The 24,119-nt window shown below is 45.2% G+C and overlaps 1 protein-coding gene across 24 annotated transcripts in view; it reads left to right on the plus strand.

Moving 5' to 3' along the window:
- Positions 1 to 24,119, plus strand: part of LOC147009201 (uncharacterized) — a 315,005-nt gene that overhangs the window by 12,789 nt on the left and 278,097 nt on the right. For 22 of the 24 annotated variants that reach the window (XR_015052783.1, XR_015052784.1, XM_085861564.1 and 19 more), the window contains 3 exons: positions 7,989 to 8,123; positions 20,301 to 21,785; positions 23,443 to 23,586. The exons of 1 other annotated variant lie outside the window; for it this stretch is intronic. Coding sequence is in view for 21 of the 23 variants with exons in the window: in XM_085861564.1 (XP_085717690.1) it covers positions 7,989 to 8,123; positions 20,301 to 21,785; positions 23,443 to 23,586 (1,764 nt within the window). In the remaining 2 variants the exon portion in view is untranslated. The remainder of the gene's footprint in view (positions 1 to 7,988; positions 8,124 to 20,300; positions 21,786 to 23,442; positions 23,587 to 24,119) is intronic. One more of the 24 variants, XM_085861573.1, reaches the window with a different exon arrangement.

Below are 24,119 nucleotides of genomic sequence, written 5' to 3' on the forward strand. Positions count from 1 at the left end.
GGAATGGGGCAGGGGCGGGAGATGAGTAGGCGGGGGCAAGCACGCCCTGTCCAGTCCATGTCCTTCGAGTGTGGGTGAGCTGGTGAGGGTGGTTGAATGAACGGAATCCGTCTGTGATGGGGTTTTGGCTAGTATGTCATTGAAAGCCTGGATCTTAGTTTTGACCCAGGAAACCCGTAATCCCAGCATCTCCGACTCTTCATTCAGCACCTCGAGGGCCCCCAAAAGGATATCTAAAGTCTCCGCAAAGATGACTGCATCATCTGCGAAATCAAGGTCAGAGATCTTGACATTCCCAAACGATACACCGCAACTTGATCTCTCCGACATCCTCCCCAGAATCCAGTCCATACAAGTGGTGAAAAGTGTGGGGGCCAGTACACACCCCTGACAAACTCGAGTAACAATTGGAAATATGTCAGAGATGGTATCACCACATCTCACAGCACTCTCAGTACCAGAGTAGAGTTCAGACATCAGATTGATCAGTTTTGGTGGCACCCCACGAAGACCAAGAATCCTCCAGAGGGCATCCCGATTCACTGAATCAAACGTTTTACAGAGATCAACATCGACTGCAAGCAGCCCCTGCCTAAACTCTTGCTTGCATTCGGTGAAGACCCGAAGAGCAAGGATACGGTCAATCGTTTACCTCTTTGATGTGAAGCCTGACTGCTCTGGATGCTGGTGCTCAAGCAGATGGTGGTGAACCCGATCAGGAATTATCCGAAAAAAGACCTTGCCTGGCACTTAGAGCATCGTCACCCCTCGGTAGTTCTTGCAGTATTGGCGATCACCCTTCCTTTTCCAGAGAGGGACAACAAGGCCCCTCTTCAAGTCAGTTGGGATGATGCCTGTGTTCCAGGCAGAGCACAGAACTGCATGCAATGACACAAGTGCAGCATTTCCACCAGCCTTGAGAAGTTCAGCATGGATGCCACAGATCCCAGGAGCTTCACCCCATTTCAACCGATTCACTGCAGCCTGTTTCCACAAACGAAAGTGGACCACAGTTTATTGGAGGGTCAGCAATCGGGATTGTAACACCCCTGGCATCCAATTCGACAGTTGGTGGATCAGCCTGGTACAGCCGCTCAAAGTAACCGGCCCAGCGGGCCTTCACTTCGGACTCCTCTGTCAAGAGCCAACCACCCTCTGCTATAACTGCAGTACACTGAGGGACGGGCTTGGAGGAACGCAAAGCGTGAATTTCCCTGTAAGTAGGGCGAGAATCACTTGACCACAGGTGATGCTCTACCCACTCACAGATTCCTCACACATAGGCCTCCTTGTCCGCCCTTAGCGCACGTACAGTTTTACGCCTCAGCTCCCTGAACAGCTCAGCTCTGCCATTCGGCCTGGCCCTGCGACTCTGGTCAATGGTATCCAGTGTCCCTTGAGACACAAAATTATTCTTCGCCCTTCGGTAAGTTCCAAGACATTGACTGGCATCATCAAGAGCGGTCGTCTTGAAGGCACTCCACAACTCTTCAGGACCCCCCAAAGCACCCAGTCCCCCAAAATCTCCACTCAGCCTGTTTGCAAACTCCTCAGCTACCCTCTCATCCTTGAGCTTGTCAACATCCAGTCTCGGCAGGGATGGTACCATGCTCCTGGATTTAAGCTGAAACTTCAAAGTTTCAACAACAGGCCTGTGGTCATTATTGAGGAACTGAGTCCTCCGGTAAACCCTGCAGTTCTGGATCATCCTCCAGCGTCCATCAACGAACACGTGGTCAATCTCCTTTGCCGCACCGCCAGCATTGGAATACCAAGTCCAGCGATGAGCCTGTGGGTGCTGAAACCATGAACCAGCCACCCTAAGTCCATGACTTCTTGCAAAGTCAAGGAACTTAGTGCTATTCAGGCTCACAGTTCCAGACCCATGGGGACCAACACATGTCTCATAACCATCCCTATCAGTTCTAGTCGCTGCATTGAAATCCCCCAAGACTAAAAGAATATCTCGCCTTGGGCATTTATCAACCACAGACTCAAGCGTGGCATAGAATGCATCCTTCACGGTGAGATCACTCACCTCAGTCGGAGCATTTACAGAGACGAGGGAAACGACACCCAAGGAGTGACTAATCCTTTGTCTCATAATACGCTCCTTGACCAGTGTCACCTCAATTATCATTGGAGTCAGCTTATTGGACACGGCTACAGCAACACCTTGGACATGGTAACCATCAGAGCAACCAGACCAAGAGTAGGTGTAACCACCCACTATGATCTCGCCGCAATCCGATTTCCTAACCTCAGAGAGTGCTGCAATACCGATGTCCAAATGCTTGAGCTCAGATGATAACAGAGACGGTGATCATCCTTTCTTCGGGAAAGGACATTCCAGGCACCCAGCCGAAGGGACCGCCTCAGGTTAACTCAAGGCAACCGCCGTCTGGTGGAGGACACCTCAGCACTATCCCGACACACACTACCGCAATCTGACCCGGGAAGGTTACCCCATGGTTTCCCGCCTATCATCAAAGATTGGGGGTCCCGAAGGCTTTGTCCCAATCCCGTCATCCGGTGAGCTGCCCTGTGAAGGGCAGTTGCACAGAAGATACTTCCACGGAGTGGGTGTTCAGATTTTTTAGCTCGCCTGTTCGAAGAACAGAGAGCTATAGCGATACCCCCGGCGTGAGCGTGAGCGTGAAAATGTTAAATTTTTTGTGTTACGGAAAAACTCCTCGACGGATTTCGACGAAACTTGGTGGGGGGGGGGGTTAGGTATGGTCCAAGGATCATGCCATTAGATTTTGGATTTGGTCCCCCCCAAAAAAAATTGTTTGAGAAATTTTTTTTTTTGCATTTCTACATGTTTTAAGTGATTTCCAACCCCCCCCCAAAAAAATTGTTAGAGAATTTTTTTTTTTGCATTCATGCTTTAAGTGATTTTCAACCCCTCCCCACAAAAAAATTTAGAGAAAAAAAAATTTTTTTTTTGCATTTCTACATGTTTTAAGTGATTTCCAACTCCCACCCCCCAAAAAACAATTGTTAGATAAAATTTTTTTTTTGCATTTCTACATGTTTTAAGTGATTTCCAACCCCCACCCCCCCAAAAAAAAATTGTTAGAGAAAAAAAAAATTTCTTGCAACTTTTCTTTCAACAAAATTTCGATTTGTTTTTTTTTGCATTTCTACATGTTTTAAGTTATTTCCAACCCCCCCCCCCCCACAAAAAATGGAGAAAAGAACTATAACTCTGTCAGCACTGTTGACATCATATTTAATGAATAAGATGTAAGGTTCACTTGAGTGACCCAGCAGTATTGGCGGCGGAGGTTTTGCACTCTCCCGAGTGCTCCCCCTCAAGTTTCCTTTCTGTTTTTATCTACCACACTATTTTTTACTGATTACAATATACAAATACATATATTGCTTTAAAATTATTTGGATCAGACTTCACTGCAATGCTTTAAAAAAAATATTATTAGACCAGAGTTGGTGTCAAAGCCACCCAATGCTCGCCTGTTTATACATTTATCGTTTTTAAAAGACGAGTCTAATAATTAATATTTTTTATAATTCTCTTACAATTTTTTTTTGGGGGGGGGGGTTGGAAATCACTTATAACATGTAGAAATGCAAAAAAAATAAAATTTCTCTTCATTTTTTTGGGGGGGGGACCAAGTCCAAAATCTAATGACATGATCCTTGGACCATACCTAACCCTCCACCAAGTTTCGTCGAAATCCTAATCACTTAAAACATGTAGAAATGCAAAAAAAAGAAATCAAAATTTTGTTGAAAAAAAAAAAAGTTGCAAAAACATTTTTTTTCCTCTAACAATTTGGGGGGGGGTTGGAAATCTCTTAAAACATGTAGAAATGCAAAAAAAAAAAATTCTCTAACAACTTTTTTTTGGGGGGCGGGGGGTGGTTGGAAATCACTTAAAGCATGTAGAAATACAAAAAAATAATAAAATTTCTCTTAATTTTTTTTGGGGGGGGACCAAGTCCAAAATCTAATGGCATGATCCTTGGACCATACCTAACCCCCCCACCAAGTTTCGTCGAAATCCTAATCATTTAAAACATCTAGAGATGCAAAAAAAAGAAATCGAAATTTTGTTGAAAAAATAGTTGCAAAAACATTTTTTTTCTCTAAATTTTTTTTTTGGGCGGGGGGGGTTGGAAACCACTTAAAACATGTAGAAATGCAAAAAAAAAATTTCTCTAACAATTTTTTTTTGGGGGGGGGATCAAGTCCAAAATCTAATGGCATGATCCTTGGACCATACCTAACCCCCCCACCAAGTTTCGTCGAAATCCGTCGAGTTTTTCCGTAAAACAAAAAATTTAACATTTTCACGCTCACGCCGGGGGTATCGCTATCACTCTCTGTTCTTCGACCAGGCGAGCTAACTAGTCTTTTAACCAGAGTTGGTGTCAAAGCCACCCAATGCTCGCCTGTTTACACATTTATCGTTTTTAAAAGACGAGTCTAATAATTAATATTTTTATAATTCTCTAACAATTTTTTTTTTGGGGGGGGGGTTGGAAATCACTTAAAACATGTAGAAATGCAAAAAAAAAATACAAAAATTTCTCTAACAATTTTTTTTGGGAGGGGGACCAAGCCCAAAATCTAATGGCATGATCTTTGGACCATACCTAACCCCCCCCCACCAAGTTTCGTCAAAATGAAAATGACTTAAAACATGCAGAAATGCAAAAAAAAGAAATCGAAATTTTGTTGAAAAAAAAGTTGCAAAAAATTTTTTTTTCCTCTAACAATTTTTTTTTTGGGGGGGGGATTGGAAATCACTTAAAACATGAAGAAATGCAATAAAAAAAATCGAAATTTTGTTGAAAAAAAGTTGCAAAATTTTTTTTCTCTAACAATTTTTTTTTGGGGGGGGGGTTGGAAATCACTTAAAACATGTAGAAATGCAAAAAAAAAATTCTCTAAATTTTTTTTGGGGGGGGACCAAGTCCAAAATCTAATGGCATGATCCTTGGACCATACCTAACCCCCCCCCACCAAGTTTCGTCGAAATCCGTCGAGGAGTTTTTCCGTAATACAAAAAATTTAACATTTTCACGCTGATGCTCACGCCGGGGGTATCGCTATAGCTCTCTGTTCTTCGAACAGGCGAGCTAAAAACGATAAATGTATAAACAGGCGAGCATTAGGTGGCTTTGACACCAACTCTGGTTTCTTTTTGTGCTTTTCATATGTCTTGTGGAATGAAAGGTTTTACAGTGGCCAGAGTGCAAATCATGCCACCAACCTCCTCATAAAAAGTAACCCAACTGCAGGAGGATGTCCGCAGACACAGTTGGGCACTAGTCCCTGTGGTATCCAAGGCAATGTCCACTCGAGGCTCGCGGACTTCCTCTCTTGTCAGTCAACGCGCGGCTCTTAATGGAATTCTCTCATCTTCTCTTTCCTTCCAGGCTGGAGTTCCTCAAGGCAGTGTTTTTGGCCCTGTGCTTTTTCTGGTTTTCATCAATGATCTCTCTGATTCTCTGGAAAATCCTCTTTATCACTTTGTTGATGACTCCACCCTCTGCCTCAGACCGGTATCCCTCAGATCTGTCATCCCTCAGACCAGCATCCAGCAGCCTCTTCACTTTGCAGACCAGGATAAAATCACAAGCTGGTCAAACACTTGGAACATGTCTTTCAATCCTGACAAATCTCACACTCTCACTGTGTCTCTCCGAAAGGACCGTCTGGAACCTCCCCATCTACTTTCTCAACAATCCCCTTGAAGAAGTCCTTTCATTCAAGCTTTTGGGTCTCACTATCTGCCACGATCTTTCCTGGGAAAGCCACATCTCCAAGCTGGCCTCCAATGCCAGTCACCGACTGACCATCCTCCGTCATGCAAAGTCCTTCTTTGGCACACCTGAGCTTCTATCCATTTCCAAAGCTTTCATCTGCAGTCTGATGGAGTACTGCTCCCCCCTCTGGGTTGCTGCTCCCACCTCGCACCTAGCTCGACTTCACGCTGTGGAAACCAAGGCTTTTAGGATCAATCGTATCTCTCGCGATGAAGTCGAGTCTTTGGGTCTCTCGATCTCTCATCGGAGGCAGGTGGATGGTCTTTCTGTCTTCTTCTGTCTCCTCTCTGGCTTTGCCCACCCTGCGTTTGATCACCATCTGTGATCTGTCCCCCCTTTTTTTCCTCAGGGCGCTCAAGGTCCATCATAAACCCCCTTCTGGTGAAACTGTCAAAATCAAGAATCACTGCTCACCTTCACTCTTTCATTCCTCTTTCTTCTCATCTCTGGACAAACTCCAACACTCTCTTCAATCCCACTCCTCCCTCCAAGTCTTCAAAACAGCTGTTCACCATCTCATATTTTCCCCCATCCAAAATCTTGATCTTTACTACCACCGTTAATCCACCCCAAACCCACTTCTTTCAAATTCCCTGCTTTCCTTCAATGTATCCGTCCGATGGAAATGAAGACAATGTATCCATCCATATTACTGCTCTTTGAATCAACTCATATCCAAGTCGACTTGCACCCAAAAGAAAATAGGCCTTTCATTTTTCTTTTCAAAACATTAAAAAAAAAAAAAATTTATTAATTTGCAGTGTATTAAATTTAGGCCTCTTGACTGAAGTTACCTGCGAGAGTGATTCAGATAGCGGATCAGGCTCATCTTCAGATTCGGAAGCATCTTAACCAGTGACGTCATTGTGGCCGATTAGCATACTGAGACTGAGCTCTATTTTACGTTCATGTTTTCTCAAAGCTTTTCAATCATAAATTTTGTTCTCTACAGCTGTGTTATGGGCTGATAGGCTGGCCTAGAAGTACGCACACTTGCCTCGAAGATGTCGAGTTGCCTGGGTTTGAATCCTGAGCCAGCTATAAACTGTCATCCCAGTGTTTCACAGGCAGGGTGATTCTGCAATGTGTGTGTGCCGTCACCTCTGATGGACGTTTAAACACGTCCCAGCTGCCAACATTCTTTGGTGGACGTTAAAGATCCCACGGTGTCCTTCGCAAAGAGTGGGAAAGCTATTGCCAGAACCATGGTCATATTCCAAATTCCTGCCCTAACCAGCAGAGGGCATTGCAGCAGCGGTGCAGCTGCACCCTCAGTCAATGATGCTACCCCGCAACCTTGTGCTGCATACCATCAAAGAAGAATCTGTGAATTGACCAATTAAATAAATGAGTGGAAACCGAATGGTATGTTTGCTTTGAATCGGTTTAAAATAAACCTGTAAAAGTTGCGTTGAATTACTTTTGGCATTATTAATTTATTTTATACTTCCGCCACCAAAGGTGGGCAGAGGTTGTTTTCACCCCTGTCTGTCTGTCTGTCTGTCTGTCTGTTTGTGAGCAGGATATCTCAAAAAGTTGTGGCCGGATTCGGATGAAATTTGGTGGATAGGTTGGGTGTATGATGAGGACAAAATAGTTAGATTTTGGTGAAGACCTGGATCTGGATTCGGAAACTCGAATTTTGAAAGTGATTTTTCACCATTGAGAGATAGGGCTAAAAACGATATCTAGCATGATATCTCAACGTTGTGAACACGTTATGACGAAACTAGGTTGATGAGTCGGTCAGGTGATGAGAACAAGCCAATTCGATTTTGGTTCAGGTTCAGTTCCAGATCCAGATCTGGCCTATCAGTGGATACATAACGTAAACTGTTCAGCCTGGCGTCGGTATGCACTCTACCGAGTGCCGTTCTAGTTTTTTTTCGAATTGTGGAAGAGCAACTTTCAAAAAGCCAAGAAGAGTTGCAATGGCCCTGAATTCCCAACATTCCTGGTTTTGTAATCCCCCCCCCCACACGACCCATTCCGGGGCACCGCCCAATCATGACGGCCCACACTTGTTGTAGCAGACAATCCGGCCTGTCAAGGGCATACTATCACTTGTTTGTTTTTTGACCTTTGTGCTTGTCTTGTCAAAGTCTTCTACTTTTATTTTATTTTTTTGGTTTGGATTCCCTTGTTGATGTGTTTCCTTTCCCTAATTGACTGACATGATATTGTTTGCAGATGAAGCTCATCCAGTATGTTTCCAAAGTCATGTTCTTCAGACTTTTCCAGAGGTTTTGAGCAAAGACCATGTAAAGCAAGAACCGTGTGATTCTCCTCCAAAGAAGTCCAACGATGCTGCTCCATTGCTGGAAAGTAAGTCAAACTCATCAGTCTCCATTATTTATTTTATTATGTTTACTTTCATGTCAAACTTCTCAACCAAAACCTGATGCAGCTGTAAATTTTCATAAACAGGGTGGACTTGTGTTGCTAAAGAGGAATTGTACCTGGGATTCAATGAAAGTTGAATGTGATAAATTGGTGGTTTTTACCTGTGACATGTCGAAGGTCTACAAGTCCCCCCATTGCTGTTGTTGTTGCTGCTGTTTTTGGGGTTGCACATATATATATATATATATATATATATATATATATATATATATATATATCTATATATATATATATATATATATTGTTGTGGTTACCAAATTCGCAAACCACCATTCAGGTCCCTTAGGTGAGGTATCTCGGCAAGTATATGTGTAGTTAGGCCCAAACCCGTTGTCTAGTGGGAATACATGTCATTTATGCGTGCTGCGACTCTTCAGGATAGCCGTTTTTCTTTTACTATCTTTATTTTGGACCAACCGCCATGATTACCACCACAACCACAACATCAACCACCAACCACAACGCCGCTTCACCACAACCGCCACGACCTTCCCGTCACACCTCGCAACCGTAGCATCGCCACCGTTCTTGCCCCGCTGTGGGTACCGGTGTTGGACTCGTGCAGGGCGCGCGTCGAACAGCGTGTACAAAATCACGGATTTTGTGCTTCAAAAACGGATCAAAAACGACACACGCCCACTTTTTGCCGTCCAATCGGTGAGCGAGGGGCGATTTGGCCCCGCCTCCAGGGCGATCGATATATGCAAATTTATGGATCAAAAAGCCTTCACGCCCACTTTTTCTCGGGCCAATGGGGAGCGAGGTGAAAGGTCAAAGGGAGGGGGTCAAAGGCGAAGCTACGGGGGGATAAAAGGACCGTGTTCGTCAGTCAGAGTCGAGAGGCGGAGAGGCGGAGAGTAGGAGAGTCGGAAACAGAGAGTCAAGACTTCGCGGGCGGTGGAGCTGCTCGTCGTGTGCGTTGGAGTCGGAACGGAGGGGACGAGCTGTGGAAAGGCGGCGACACCGGACGAGGGGGTGCTCGCGTCGTGCAGGGAGCTGCACCCCTGGGAGGCCGACAGCGCGACCTGGCCGAGGTGGAGACGCTCGTCGCGGGATAATAAAAATCCTCTATACCCCGAGCATCAGCAACCCCCTCCTGTTTCCCCCCGCGCTGAGATAGTGCGACCAAGGGGGCCCCTTTCCCACCCCCTACCAGACACTGTCCGCGAGGCCCGCGGAGTTGAGGCGCCATCGCCGCTCCGCGTCTCATCACCAGACGGGTAGGCGCGACCCGGTCTCGGCCTCAGGCCCGCCTCATCCTTGAGGGTATTCTTTTCCTTGGTTTTGGGTATGTGTTGTCGGCGCCGTCTGTGAGGTAGAATTGTATAAGTGTTGCCGTGTGCTCGGTAGTCGGTATTAGCTCTGCATTGTGTTTTCGCTTTTACATTTGCTTTTTGTGTAAATTACATTGTGTCTTTTCTGTGTGCATTTGGTGGAATTGTATTTGTGTGCTTCCCGTGTGCCGCGAATAAATGTGCTTTATTATTGAACTGTTTCCCGCTTCGCTTCGTCATTTCTTTCTTTGAATCCTCATCTTGCTTCACGTAAAGGGTTGGTAGTGGGCTGAATACGCCCGATAATTAATCGAACCGTCGAGGTCGACGAATAACACCGCTCGGTTATCCCGATAGTACGGAACGGGTCGCTTAAGTGGCCCGTGTCCGAAGTCGACCTGCGGCGAGGTGCGATCGCCCGGTCTACCCTCCGCGTGGGTACTTAGGTAGGTCGAATTTGGCGAGCAACCCTATCCCACGCGGGGGCTGATTGGCTCGATCGCGGTGAGACCGAAAGGTCCACCCGTGACTGGTTCCCGGCGTTAGTCCGAGAGGGTCACGACTGGATTGTCCGTCCGGTGGGCGACGTGCCGCGATTCGAGTTACGTGGCCGTCAGCACGCCGGCGGGCGCGAATACCGCAACAATATATATATATATGTTAGTCGTGGGCCTGTCCAGTTAAGTTATCCCCCGACCCAATTTTGGTGGACGGGCGGTTAACACCGACCATGCCTGGATCGCCGAGTGGTTTTCCTTAGAAGGTGGACACGTGATCCTCAGAGATTATGGTGCATGCAGGGGGGGCATTGACGGCACGAGCAGAGCGACGGAGGCACAGCACAAGGGGTTTATACTCAAACTCACAGATACACGGACACCATCAACTTAAAATAAACACAGGGATTTAATGAATATAGACACATATTTACAAAGGTAATTTAAAAGTTAATAATAATAATTTTTCAAAAGGTAATCGTCATTCTTTGCAACGAAGTGTGGAGAGGCGAGCATAGCGAGCCGATTCACGAGAGTCTATATATTTAAAAACGAAAAGCACGGTTGGTGAGTCGGTGAAGACTATGTACCGATTAATCACGTCCTGTTTGAACGTTAGTTGCAGACTACACGAGCTCCTACAAATTATGTTTATTGAAGTTCGTGTCGTCTGCATATATACCAAAATAACAAGATATATAAAATATTAAGCATTTTAAATACTAAGCATAAAATATTAAAATACTAAGCAAGAACAAGAAAAAAAAAAAGTAAAAACATAAGAGGATGAAATGTCAAAAAAAAAAACAAACAAGGTAGGAATGACACCATGTTACGATACCACAATACGACACCACAATCCACTTGTGGATTACCATCACGGCATCTTTTAACATTTTACTTTTGTTGTAGGATTGTGATGGATGATGAAGAAGAAGAATGAAGAAGAAAAACGATGAAGATTGACACCACATTACGATGCCACAATGTGACGCCACGATCCTCTTATGGTTTACCATCACGATATCTTTTGACACTTTACTTTTGTTGTGGGATTGTGATGGAACAACGTCAACAAAATATATCGTGATGCGAAACCATAAGAGGATTGTGGCGTCTTATCGTGGCGTCAAAATCTCAAAATCTCAAAAAAAATAACAAAGGTCTCTTGACTGTGCTCATTGAAGGGGTCTATAGTGGGGGGATCCTAATCCCCCCAAATAGGTACACAACATGGCCAAAAGTATGTGGACATCCCTTATAATTAGTGGATTTGGCTATTTCAGCCACACCCATTGCTGACAGGTGTATAAAATCAAGCACACAGCTATGCAATCTCCATCGACAAACATTGGCAGTGGAATGGGTCATACTGAAAAGCTCGGTGACTTTTAACGTGGCACCGTCATCGGACGCCACCTTTCCAACAAGTCAGTTCATCAAATTTCTGCTATGGTAGAGCTGCCCCGGTCAACTATAAGTGCTGTTATTGTGAAGTGGAAACATCTCTGAGCAACAACAGCTCAGCCACGAAGTGGCAGGCCACACAATCTCACAGAATGGGACCGCCGAGTGCTGAAGCGTGTGGCGTGGAAAACTCGTCCGTCATCAGTTGCAACACTCACTACCAAGTTCCAAACTGACTGGAAGTAACATCAGCACAAGCACTGTTCGTCGAGAACTTCATGAAATGGGTTTCCATGGCTTAGCAGCCACACACAAACCTAAGATCACCATGCGCAATGCCAAGCGTCAGCTGGAGGGGTGTAAAGCTCATCGCTATTTGAATCTGGAGCAGTGGAAACGCGTTCTTTGGAGTGAGGAATCGTGCTTCACCATCTGGCAGTCCATCGGATGAATCTGGGTTTGGCAGGTGCCGGGAGAACACTTCCTGCCCGCATGCATATTGCCAACTGTAAAGTTTGATGGAGGAATAATGGTCTGGAGCTGTTTTTCATGGTTCAGGCTAAGCCCCTTAATTCCATTGAAGGGAAATCTTAATGCGACAGCATACAATGACATTCTAGATGATTCTGTGCTTTCAACTTTACTTTTTGGCAACAGTTTGTGGAAGGCACTTTCCTGTTTCAGCATGAGGATGCCCCCGTGCACAAAGCGAGGTCCATACAGAAATGGTTTGTCGAGATCGGTGTGGAAGAACTTTACTGGCCTGCACTGAGCCCTGACCTCAATCCCATCGAACACCTTTGGGATGAATTGAAATACTGACTGCGAGCCAGACCGAATCGCCCAACATCAGTGCCCGACCTCACAAATGCTCTTGTGGCTGAATGGAACAAATCCCCACAGCAATGTTGCAACATCTAGTGGAAAGCCTTCTCAGAAGAGTGGAGGCTGTTATAGCAGCAAAGGGGGGACCAACTCCATATTAATGCCCATAATTTTGGAATGAGTTGTTGGACGAGCAGTTGTCCACATACTTTTGGCCATGCATTGTATTTGCTCTCTTCTCCAAAACTACACAAACAATTTCGATAAAACTTCACCACAACCTTCATCATCTGTGATGTACCAAAGTTTATCAGCAGCTTCAAAATCTGCGCTCATTAAAGGGGTGTACAGGAGGGTTTTTGACCCCCCCCCAAAAAAATAGATATTTGCTCTCTTCTCCGAACTGTACACACAATTTCAATGAAGCTTGACCCATGATGTACCTAAGTTTGGTCAAGCCATCAAAAAATTCAGGGTCTAAGGAGGTCTGTGGGGAGGTTGAGTGACTTGCTCCTGATCCAGGTAAGCATCAAGACAGGCGGTCCTGTTTTTATTCTATTTTATTTTTTTCTTGTTACATTACATTTGGTGAGCCTGGCCTGATCAGCCATCGGGTTAGTACCAAAGGCTTTCCAAAAATTGCATGGACCTTTTGGTACTTAATATAGAAAGTGTCATACATGTTCTTTTTTCTTTGAATTGTATTGTATTATTACATTGACTAGAATCACCCATTCCCTACGGGAGCCAGCCATCAAGGGGGTCATGTTGTTATACTTATGCCTATTTTACTCCAAGGGGTCCCAGGATTACACACCCAAACAAGGACAAATGTGTCCACGAGCAGCGTCCTAAAGGTTTTGTCGGCTAAAAAAATTTAAAAAAAAACAACAACTTCCGATATTTCGTCGCGTGCCTTGTTAAGCCAATAGCGAAACGCGTCATAATGTATTTACGATATATCGTGTATTTACGAAATAAATAATGTATTTACGATAAATGGAATAATCTTTAAATAGTAATGTGAACTTTTCGAAACTTTAAAGCAAATGTCCGAATATATTTAAAAGTTCATGATAGACGCTCTCAAAAGGCACCGTCTATGTGAGGATGTGTACATGTGCTCAGTATTTAAGGAGATCCGGATCTTGTACATACAAGAGCCGAGTCCTAGAGATTAAGGTTTTGTCTTCACAAGAAGAAGAAGAAGAAGAAGAAGAACAACGCCGAGCTCTCTATGAGCAGCGTTCGCTACGCGAAACGCTGCTAAAAATGGTTGCGATCAGTTCAGCCATTTTTGCGGTATTTGGAAACAGACAGACGGACAGACGGTGAATTATAGTAAGATGTGCATGCATGTAGCTAGACAATGTACGTCAATGGGTCCACCCGTACAAGTAAGGGCTGTTACGTTTAGTTGTCAACGTTGTTAGTTGTACAGTCCAATACTAGATGTATGGATGCTTATTACCATACTAGATGAGACTACCCTCACATTGTACATGTACAGTACGTGTGAGTGAATGAGTGATGCACAACAGGTTAATTATCACTGATTGAACATAACTGTTCAACCGCCGGGGCAACAGTACGCTACTTACCATCCGTTTCTGTTGCTTTTTGCCAGCTTTTCTGTCCTTATTCTTCTTTTCCATTGGATGAGAATGATCTTTAATCTTCATGGGGATCGTGTCGGCTTTCAATTGCTTAATTTTTTTTTTCGTTGACGCGATTACGGTGTTTCTTTGTTTAAAGCATATTGGTCGGCAGGCAAAGCCCAGGGAATATGCCTAAAAAAACTTTTGATAGCATTTTTTGTTCAAAGCTGGCAACCATGCTGGAAAGTATCACTCTGGTCCAGGCATTTAGAATCACCCAGTTGCCAAAATGGCATTTGACCTTTAAGGTCAAATTTGGAGGTCAAAAGGTCAAATAAGGTCAAAATTTTTGTTTTCCCTCTTTTATCTTGTACTTTCAAATAATGTTAGGTCTGCATGAAATATTGAGGAAGTAATGAAATACAAGGGTTTTAAATTCCATATTAATAGGTAAATGTGAAGAAATCCTTGAATATAAATGGAACATTGAATTATCTTTAATGCATTGGTTTTTCAGGGAGTTGGGACACGCTCTCCTGACTGATACTTTTATCGACTTGACTTTTAGATAACGTACAGGAATCATTATGGAGCACCTTCCCAGCAACTTGAAAGTGCAATTGACCTAATTAGTATAATTTTACAATCATACAAAAGGTCAAGGGGAAAAACAAATAACATACTGTCCGTTCAGAATCCTAAGGAAATGGTGTTTTCCTTCTCAAATAAAAACTACAAATTTGATCGCCATGAAACTTTGCATGTGTTAGTTTGAAGTCCGTCAATATCTAGGAAGAGAAAACACACTCTAACAAAATTTGAAGATTTTGTAATACAACTATCCATTAAAAAGGTCAGCTTTCGCCGCGCAGCCATTTTCTCGCGGGTGTTTTCCCGCTTCACTAATAGGCATCACTGGTGTCGCAAAGCCTCGATCACGTTTCCGGTGTGTTGCCATGACAGGCTTTCCTCCCCGCACGAAAATGGCCACGTGGCGAGATTTGACTTTTTTAATGGATAGTTTGTATTCCAACTCTTCAAATTTCGTTAGAGGTGAGTGTGTTATCTCTCAGTAATGTGTGCACTTCTCCCTTGCACACCAGTCTAAAGCCCCTGCCACACCTTGACGATTTAGCCAGCGTATGGCAACGTATCAAAATTCATCTAAAACACTGGCGTACGCTGAACTATTGATTTTTTTTTCAATTTTGGGCGTGTATTAACGAGTTGGACATATGCATAACGTATTAGTAATGTACACAGAACGTTTCGATAACTTATAGATAACTTATACCAATGAATGCTTAGTGTATTGTCGGCGTTCACAACTTATGCCCAACGATAGTCTAACTTATGCATAGCGCGCGGCAGAGTATCGCCGACAATCACGTGGCGTAGCCTATTAAAAGGCTGCCGCTCGACGATTCAAATCATAACCGCACTAGACATCGAAGTGTCTCGACATTAGTTACTTCCCTTGGCAGCGAACAGGTTAATAATATTTTGTGTTTATCTTTATTATCTTTGTGTTATAAGTGTGGTCATTACCTTTGATCATAAATAAAAACAAAACTGCTGTTAATTTTTATATAGAAAGTTATATATATCCATATATATATATATATATTGCGAATTCGCGCCCGCCGGCGTGCGAACGGCCAGGTAACTCGAATCGCGGCACGTCGCCCACAGGACGGACAATTCTGTCTTGACCCTCTCGGAACAACGCCGGGAGCTAGTCACGGGTGGGGGTTTAACCTCACCACGATCGTGCCGATTGCCCACCAGCGCAGGATAGGGTTGCTCGCCAAATTCGATCTACCTAAGAACCTGCGCGAATGGTCGACCGGGCGATCGTACCACGCCACAGGCTGACTCCGGACACGAACTGCTTAAGCGGTCCGTTCCATGCTACAGTGAGAACCAAGCGGTGTTATCGTCGTCCTTGACGGTTCCGATTAATTACCGGGATGTTGCACCCACTACGAACCCCTTACGTGATGCAAGATGGAGATTCAAATAGAGAAACGACGAAGCGAAACGGGCACAGTTCAACAAGCAAGCATTTTATTTCGCAAACCAGCACGGAAGGCACGTATTTACAGCCATATAGAATGCACAAAAAGCAAATGTAATACAACCGACTAACGCGTACACACGGCAACACTGACACAGTTTTACTTCACAGACGGCGCCAACACACATTTACATAAAAGCAAAAGAAAGAAGCCACCCTCACAGATAAGGAGGCAGACAGGCCCGTGACGTGACGCGATGGCGGGCAAGTGACGCGATGGCGGGCAAGCCGCAATGTTCGCGCAGCTGCTCTCCGACTCCGTGCCCTGGCGTGGTCGGCGAGTCCTCTCCGGCATGCTCAGCGCGAGCGGTCCCGTTGGCACCACGTTTAGGATGGGGGTGGGAACGGGGACCCCCTCGGCACTGTCTCAGCGCGAATGGGGGGGGGGGAATCGTTGATGCTCAGGGAGAGGGGTATGGCTGGTCGGCCTGGATCTCACGACGAGTCGAGCGACCCCCACACCGCGACCTCGTCGCCGTCCGCCGTCTTCCCTGCAACTCCTCCGCAGCTTCTCTCCAAGCTCGACTCCCCCTCTCTCAGTTCCACTCAGCTCTGCCCCGCTCTTCTCCCAACTCACGCTTAGCTCCACCAGTTCCACACTCTCCTTCGTGGGTCGCCTTGCGCTCGTCTTTTTATAGGCCTCGGGAGGAGCCGATATGCAAATATGCGGATCAAAACGCGATTGGAGGTGGGGCCACGCCACCCTCTGTTCAGCCATTGGTCGGGCAAAAAGGGGGCGTGAACCTCCCTTGATCCGCATATCTGCATAAACGGACTTCACAGACACGCGCTTGGAGGCGGGGCCAAGCCGCCTCGCGTTCGCCCATTGGTCGGAGGGGGAGTGGGCGTGAAGCGTTCCTGATCCGCGGATCGACGCGTTCGGCCTTCACTGCCGAACGGCTCCGGGACCACGACGTTTGGTGTTGACTGGTGGTGGTGTTTGGGAATGGCCGTAGAAGCGATGTTGTGAAGGTAAAGGCGAAGGTGGTGGAGGGTCTTCTGTGGTGAGGGTTGGCGTTGTGGTTGTTGTGTGATCGTTGGAGCGTGGTTGTTGGTGGCGATGGCTGGTGTGGTGGTTAAGGTGGTTGTTGTGTGATGGCGGTTGAGACGTGGTTGGTTCAAATTAACAACAGAAAAGAAAAATAAATAGCTAACTCAAAGCGTCGCAGCCCGGATTAATCACATAAATTCCCTCTATACAACGGGTTTGGGCTAACTACACATGTACTTACAGAGATATCTCACCTGCGGGCCCTTTATGGTGTTATGCGAATTTCCACAACCGTAACTATATATATATATATATATATATATATATATATATATATATATATATATATATATATATATATATATATATATATATATATATATATATATATATATGGAAGGGAATCACTGACTCCCTTTGGGTCGATAAAATATATATGTTTATTCATACACTTTGACAAAGGTATAATAATATAACGTACAGTCAATAAAAACGTATTACAAAGCAACAAGAAAATTTTTTTTTATATACCAATTCCCCTAAACGCTGCCAATACGCCATTATACTGTTGTGGTTGAGGAAATTCGCAAACCACCATTCAGGTCCCGTAGGTGAGATATCTATGTAAGTACATGTGTAGTTAGCCCCAAACCCGTTGTTTCGAGGGAATAAATGTCATTCATTCGGGCTGCGACCCTTTAAGATAGCCGTTTTTCTGTTCTATCTTTATTTTGAACCAACCACGTCTCAACCGCCATCACACAACAACCACCGACCGCAACGCCGCTTCACAACAACAACAACGCCAACAGCCACGGCCTTTACCTTCACAACTCGCTCTCGCAACCATCGCATCACCGCCATTCCAAGCGTCGCCATGGCCATCATCGCCACAATAAACCCTCCACCACCTTCACCTCTCCTCCTTCTGCCGCCATTCCCGCGCCGCTTGTGAACGCCGAGCGTCAGGCTGTCCTGGCCTCGTGCGGGGCGCGCGCCGAGCAGCGGGTGCAAAAAGCGGCCTTTCCGAGGGGAAGTCGGATCAGGAATGATTCACGCCCACTTCTGATCCGTCCAATCATTAAGCGCGGGGCGATTTGGCCCCGCCTCCAGGCGCGTCGGAGTAGAATCGCTATATGCAAATTCGAGGATCAGGAATGATTCACGCCCACTTTTCCTCCGTCCAATGGGCGAGCGTGGCTCCGCCCCCGAGTTCATACTGATCCGGAAATTTGCATATGGTTTCTCCTGCTGCACTATAAAGCTCCGAGCGCGGGGCGAATTGAGTGAGTTGAGAGTTTCTGTTTCGGGCTCGGGCGAGTTGGAGAGGTGTGGCAGCGGCAGCGGCAGCGGCAGAGAGAAGAGTTTCTGTTTCGGGCTCGAGTTGGAGAAGAGTTTCTGTTTCGGGCTCGAGTTGGAAAAGAGTTTCTGTTTCGGGCTCGAGTTGGAGAGAAGAGTTTCTGTTTCGGGCTCGAGTTGGAGAAGAGTTTCTGTTTCGGGCTCGAGTTGGAGTAGAGAGTTTCTGTTTCAGGCTCGGGCGAGTTGTGGGGGCGGCGAAGTGTGGCAGCAGCAGTCAAGACGGGTCTGGAGGAGAGTTGGTCTGTCAGGGTTCGGAGTCTGACGGGGAGCTGCAGAGAGGAGAAGCCGGGAACGCGGTCGAGGGCGCAGTGGAGTCGCTCGTCGCGGGACCCAAGCAAGCCAGCTATCCTCTTTCCCCAGAGTATCAACAACCCCCCCCCCCTGTTTCCCCCCCCCCCACGCTGAGATAGTGCGTAAAGGGGGGCCCCGTTCACACCTCATTCCAGGCAGTGCCAGCGAGGCCCTCGGAGGAGCGCGGAGTCGGGGCGCCGCCGCCATTTTGTGGCTCATCACAAGACGGGTAAGCTCTACGCGGTCTCCCGCCCACAGACCACGTCTGCCCCCTTGTATTCGAGGGTGGCCCTTTTCTTTTAATTTCGAGTATATGTGTTGTCGGCGCCGTCTGTAAAGTAAAACTGTGTAAGTGTTGCCGTGTGCTCGCATAGTCGGTAGTAGATCTGCATTGTGTTTCTTTTGTTGCAATTGCTTTTGGTGCATAATTGTTGTGTTTCTTTTACATTTGCTTTTTGTGCATAATTGTTGTAATTGTATATGTGTGCGTTCCCTTTGCCGCAGAATAAATGTGAATTATGTTGAACTGTTTTTCCCGTTTCGCTTCGTCTTTTCTTTAATTGAATCTCCATCTTACTTCACGTAAAGGGTTGGTCGTGGGCTAAATACGCCCGATAATTAATCTGAACCGTCGAGGTTGACGATAACACCGCTCGGTTATCCCGATAGTACGGAACAGGTCGATTAAAGTGGCCCGTGTCCGAAGTCGACCTGCGGCGAGGTGCGATCGCCCGGTCTACCCTCCGTGTGGGTACTTAGGTAGGTCGAATTTGGCGAACAACCCTATCCCACGCGGGGGGCCGATTGGCACGATCGTGGTGAGGCCGAAAGGTCCACCCGTGATTAGTTCCCGGCGTTAGTCCGAGAGGGTCACGACGAAATTGTCCGTCCGGTGGGCGACGTGCCGCGATTCGAGTTACGTGGCCGCTCGCACGCCGGCGGGCGCGAATTCGCAACAATACGGTAGCTGTAAGTTAGAAACACGTTCAGTAAGTTCTGTGGTCGTCCGCAAGATGTCAAATATGCGTTGGAGATACGTTACACATCGGTTCAAAGCACGTTACTCATAGGTTAGAAATAAGTTTCGGGTACGCAAGACATTACCTCGACGTATTTCGACTTATGAGTATCTTACAAGTAATGTGTGTCGACGTGTGTCAACGATCGCATAACGTGCCTACAACTTATGGCGAGCGTATGCGGAACGTGTGAGTCATACGCTAGCATACATCGAAAAATTTTGTGCATGCACAAAATTTGTCGATGAGCTCGGCATACTACGACGTATGCCAGCGTGCGTCTGCGTGCTTCAGCGTGCTCTTAACGTTTACAAAACTTACCCATAACGTATTCGACGTGTGCCAGCGTATTCGCCAAATTTTTCATATGTCGGCGTACGCTGGCTAAAACGTCAAGGTGTGACAGCGGCTTAAGTCTTAAGTAGGCACATGTCGCTAGATATACCCTCCCGCTTCGCTTTCCAGGGCATGCATGTATCAAGGCAAACACTTTCAAGGGCACACGTATCACCAATACAGCTTGAGGTGTAGATTAAGTACCATTTGTTGTCAAGACCACAACTCAACTCGTTTTGGTGGGTAGGTACATGTATGCACGCACCTGTCTGAAATGTACTTGACATGTTTAGTGCGAACTGTATGTGACATAAGCATAAGCACTCCCTTCTTCCAGTAACACTACATGCATGTCTTGCTATGTTTCTCTCAGCTTTGCCTTGCTTTTTTTTCTGGTGTGGGAATGGTGGTGTGTTCTCTTTCAGGCTCAAAAATGGATGGTGATGAAGTTCTTCCCATTGGCACGCTTAAACGGAGGCGAAGTACCAGTTCAATGGTTGACTACTCCAGTTGTCTTATCTGCCAGGAAGGAGAAAATCAGACTGAGAAGCTAAGTCTGGCTTCTGACGATGGGAAGAAAAGGATCCAGCATGCTGCTGCTGAAAGGACACAACTTAAGGATCGGGCGTCCCTGGCTACTTTGAACAGACTGAAGACAATACCAGATGAGGACTGGGCTGGAGCAGTAATGAAGTGGCACAAGACCTGCTACATCAACTTCGCATCGGATTCTCTGGAGAGCCGCTTGTCTCGACTACAGCATCGAAGGAGCAAGGAACTTGCAGATGATACCACTAAAGCGATGTTCAATGAGCAGACTGCAGGTTCGTCCTATGAAACTCGAAAGTACAGGCACGCTGCAGTTGATTGGGAACATTGTATCTTCTGTCAACGATCAGGAAAGGCTGACCTCCAGAGCATAATGAAAATGAGCGTGTCGCAAAACATCATTGACCTGTCGAAAGAGGACTATGTCATGTCGGTTAGGATGGCCAATGTTATAGATTTAATAGCTGCAGAAGGGAAGTACCACAAACAATGCTATGTTGAATTCGAGCGAAGGTTGAAAAAGAAGAGAGCACGTCATTCTCTGTGCTCAGATCCAATCCTGAATGACCTGGGGGACATGTTACTGGCGGGCCTGTCTGCTGGTAATGTTTACGATATGAGAAAGGCTTGGGAGAAGTATGTAGAACTATGTAATGCAACTGAGCAAGCCATCCCTGACAGCTACTTGTCCAGAAGGCAGACGTTCTATACTGCATTGCAGAAGGTTATTGGTGACGAAGGTTCCTTTATAAGACCACGCAGTCGAAATGGACCACTCCTTCTTTATCCCAGTGACAAATCTCAGTATGTTATTGCCAGTGCCCTGTCAGATATCTCTGAGGGAAAAGATGACAGTGATGATACATCCATGACATCCGAACTACAGCTCCCTTCACTCGATGAGCTGCAGGAAATCGTCCACTCTGCACTTCGACTCCGAGCCGACTTAGAACGTATGCCTGGTCATGATACAGCATGGAGGGGTCTAACAGCAGATGTAGTGGAAGCCATTGTTCCAGATAGCTTATATCTGTTTCTGTCTGTCCTCTTTGGCGGGACTGACGTGCTGGAAACTGATGATGATCAACAGGAGGATATGGGACATACCGCAACAAAGCAAAGAATCTTCAATATCGCTCAAGACATAGTGTTTGCACTGTCGAAGGGGAAAAAGTCAACACCAAAACTTGTCGGCCTGGGCATGACATTACACCAGGCTTCAAGATCGGAAAAACTGGTGGATCTCTTTAACGCTGCTGGTGGCACAATAGGCGTCGACACAGTCAGACGCATGGACACAAGTATTGCGAATGACATTCAGGATGACTTAAGGATTTCAACAGCAACATTAATTGGCAAAGGTAATGGGACACCGGGAAAATGATGTTTAGCTATCGTAGTGCCTTCTTGATGAAGAAACTGAATTATTTTCAGGAAGAAGTGACGTTAAAGGAACAAGTATTTACTTTGTGTGTATTCCGATCCATAATGGAGTAACGAGCATTTTAAATCCTAATTTCCTTCACAATTACCTATTCTTTTGCAAATTAAAACCCGAGTATCTCTTTAATTCCTCAATGTTTCTTGCCAAATCTTACATTTGTTGAAAGCACACAACAAAAGAGGGAAAACACAAAATTTGACCTTTTGACATTTTGACCTCCAAATTTGACCTTAAAGGTCAAATGCCATTTTGGCAACTGGGTGTTTCTGAAACCTTATACCATAGTGATACTTTCTAGCATGGTTGCCAGCTTTGAACAAAAAATGCCATCAAAAGTTTTTTTGAGGGTCTTGGCCTGCCGACTATATGTATAGGTCGCACGTAAACACGAGGCCAGAAGCAAAAGTGTTCTGAAGACGTAGCGAGTCGCATGATATATGACGTCATCCCATCGCCATTTTTTTGAAAGGAGGGCAAATAGGTGTACAAAAACACCATAAAACACTAAAATCTTCATTTCACGATATTTATTGAAGAAAACACCAATGATTGTAGTCGGTGAAGTGATTATTTATTCATGAAACCAAACACGGATGTCTAATTCTGTGGAGCTTTGGGTGGAATATATTTTATTGTAAACAAAAAAAAGTTACTATCAAACAGATTCCAATGCTGAATATTAAAAATCACATATTATATCATTATTTCATATAACTCTTCATAGAAGCATCTGAGATGAATATTATATAGAGCAGACTAATGAAAAGCATACAAATGTGTTTATGTATTTGGATACTTTGAAGTGATGAGATTTTGTGGATTCTCTTCCTTATCAACCCCCCCGCCCCCCCCTTAAAATGTTAAAGGAAAGATGATGCATTTTCAGTTCCTGGTAAAGCAGGTTAAAAGTGCCTTTTTAGCTTATCTGGATTAGAAATTACAGAAGGTATTGTCATCGCGCACCGTCCGTCTGTCCGTCTGTCTCCTGTTTCGACTTCTCCAGCCAAACCGCTGGGCTGATCTGGCTGAAATTTGGCAGCAATGTTCCATTCCTGGCTGGTAACAGGGATTGCAGAGCTCATTTCATTCACATGACTTTCAGGAGGTCAAAATGGCCGGCTTAGTAAATTTATTCAAAAGTCTTCTTTTTCAGAGCCACCAGTCACAATGCTACCAAATTTGGGTTATAACATTAGGACAGGGTCCTGATGTTAAATTGTGGAGGTCGTGCCGATCACGCGACCTGAAGCTTGTCAAAATGGCCGACTTGGTCAATTTTTGGGAAAATCGTGCAAATTCCTTCGAAAATCTTCCTCTCCAGACCCACCAGTCAGAATACTACCAAATTTGGGTTTCAACATTAGGACAGGTCCAGTGGTCCTATTTTTATTTTTCAAAACCATGACTTGATTGAAGGTGAGACATTTGTTTTTGCTCATTATTTAATTCTTGCTGGTATTGTTTTGGATGTTCGGCCAAGTGGTACTTCAGATTTTTTCTTCTTCGCTATGTTTGCTTTTGGAAGGACTCAGTTGTACCTTCAACCAATGAACCGATTTTCACATAATTTGCAGGTGAAGTTCATCAATTGAAAGGAGAACATTTTCAAGATGATGTTCTTCAGATTTCCCAGGATGCTTTGAGTAATCGGCACGTAAAGCAAGAACCGTGTGACTCTCTTCTGAGGGAGACCAGCAATGCTGTGCAACCTCTAAAAAGTAAGTGGAGCCGAGCATCGAATAGATCACACTACTTCACTCATTTAGTTTGTTCTCTTTATGATATAATGATGAAATTCAAAATCCTGCCAAACAACGGATGCATTTTATCTTTGTGTGCCCATGAAGGTTCGTTGATGTAAGCTATAAAATGAAAACATCACTTGCTCTGTAATGGGAATTTTGAGCATACACGTGAACCTAGAGTTTACAATGACTGTTGAGATTGAAATGAAACCAAGACAAACATTAGTTGAGGTTAGTGTGTCAAGTGAAAGTTCGAAAGTCAAACTTTCACCTATCAAACAATTCAACATGAGAGGGGTGTTCAAGATTGTTCCACAATATGGTTGCGATCCATTTGAGATCATTTGACCGAGTTGCACACCAATGCATTCACGTATACCATAATCCTGAGACATTCGAGTGATTTTACACTGCATTGTACTCGACTCGGGTTTTGGATACATTCCTGTGCAACCTCTGCATTCTGAGGCTTGGTATGTCGTCCACAAAAATCATTATGCAAGTGC

This window comes from Eptatretus burgeri, chromosome 17, assembly GCF_056783735.1.
Source record: "Eptatretus burgeri isolate ZD-2024b chromosome 17, Ebu_testis_v1, whole genome shotgun sequence".
NCBI lineage: Eukaryota > Metazoa > Chordata > Myxini > Myxiniformes > Myxinidae > Eptatretus > Eptatretus burgeri.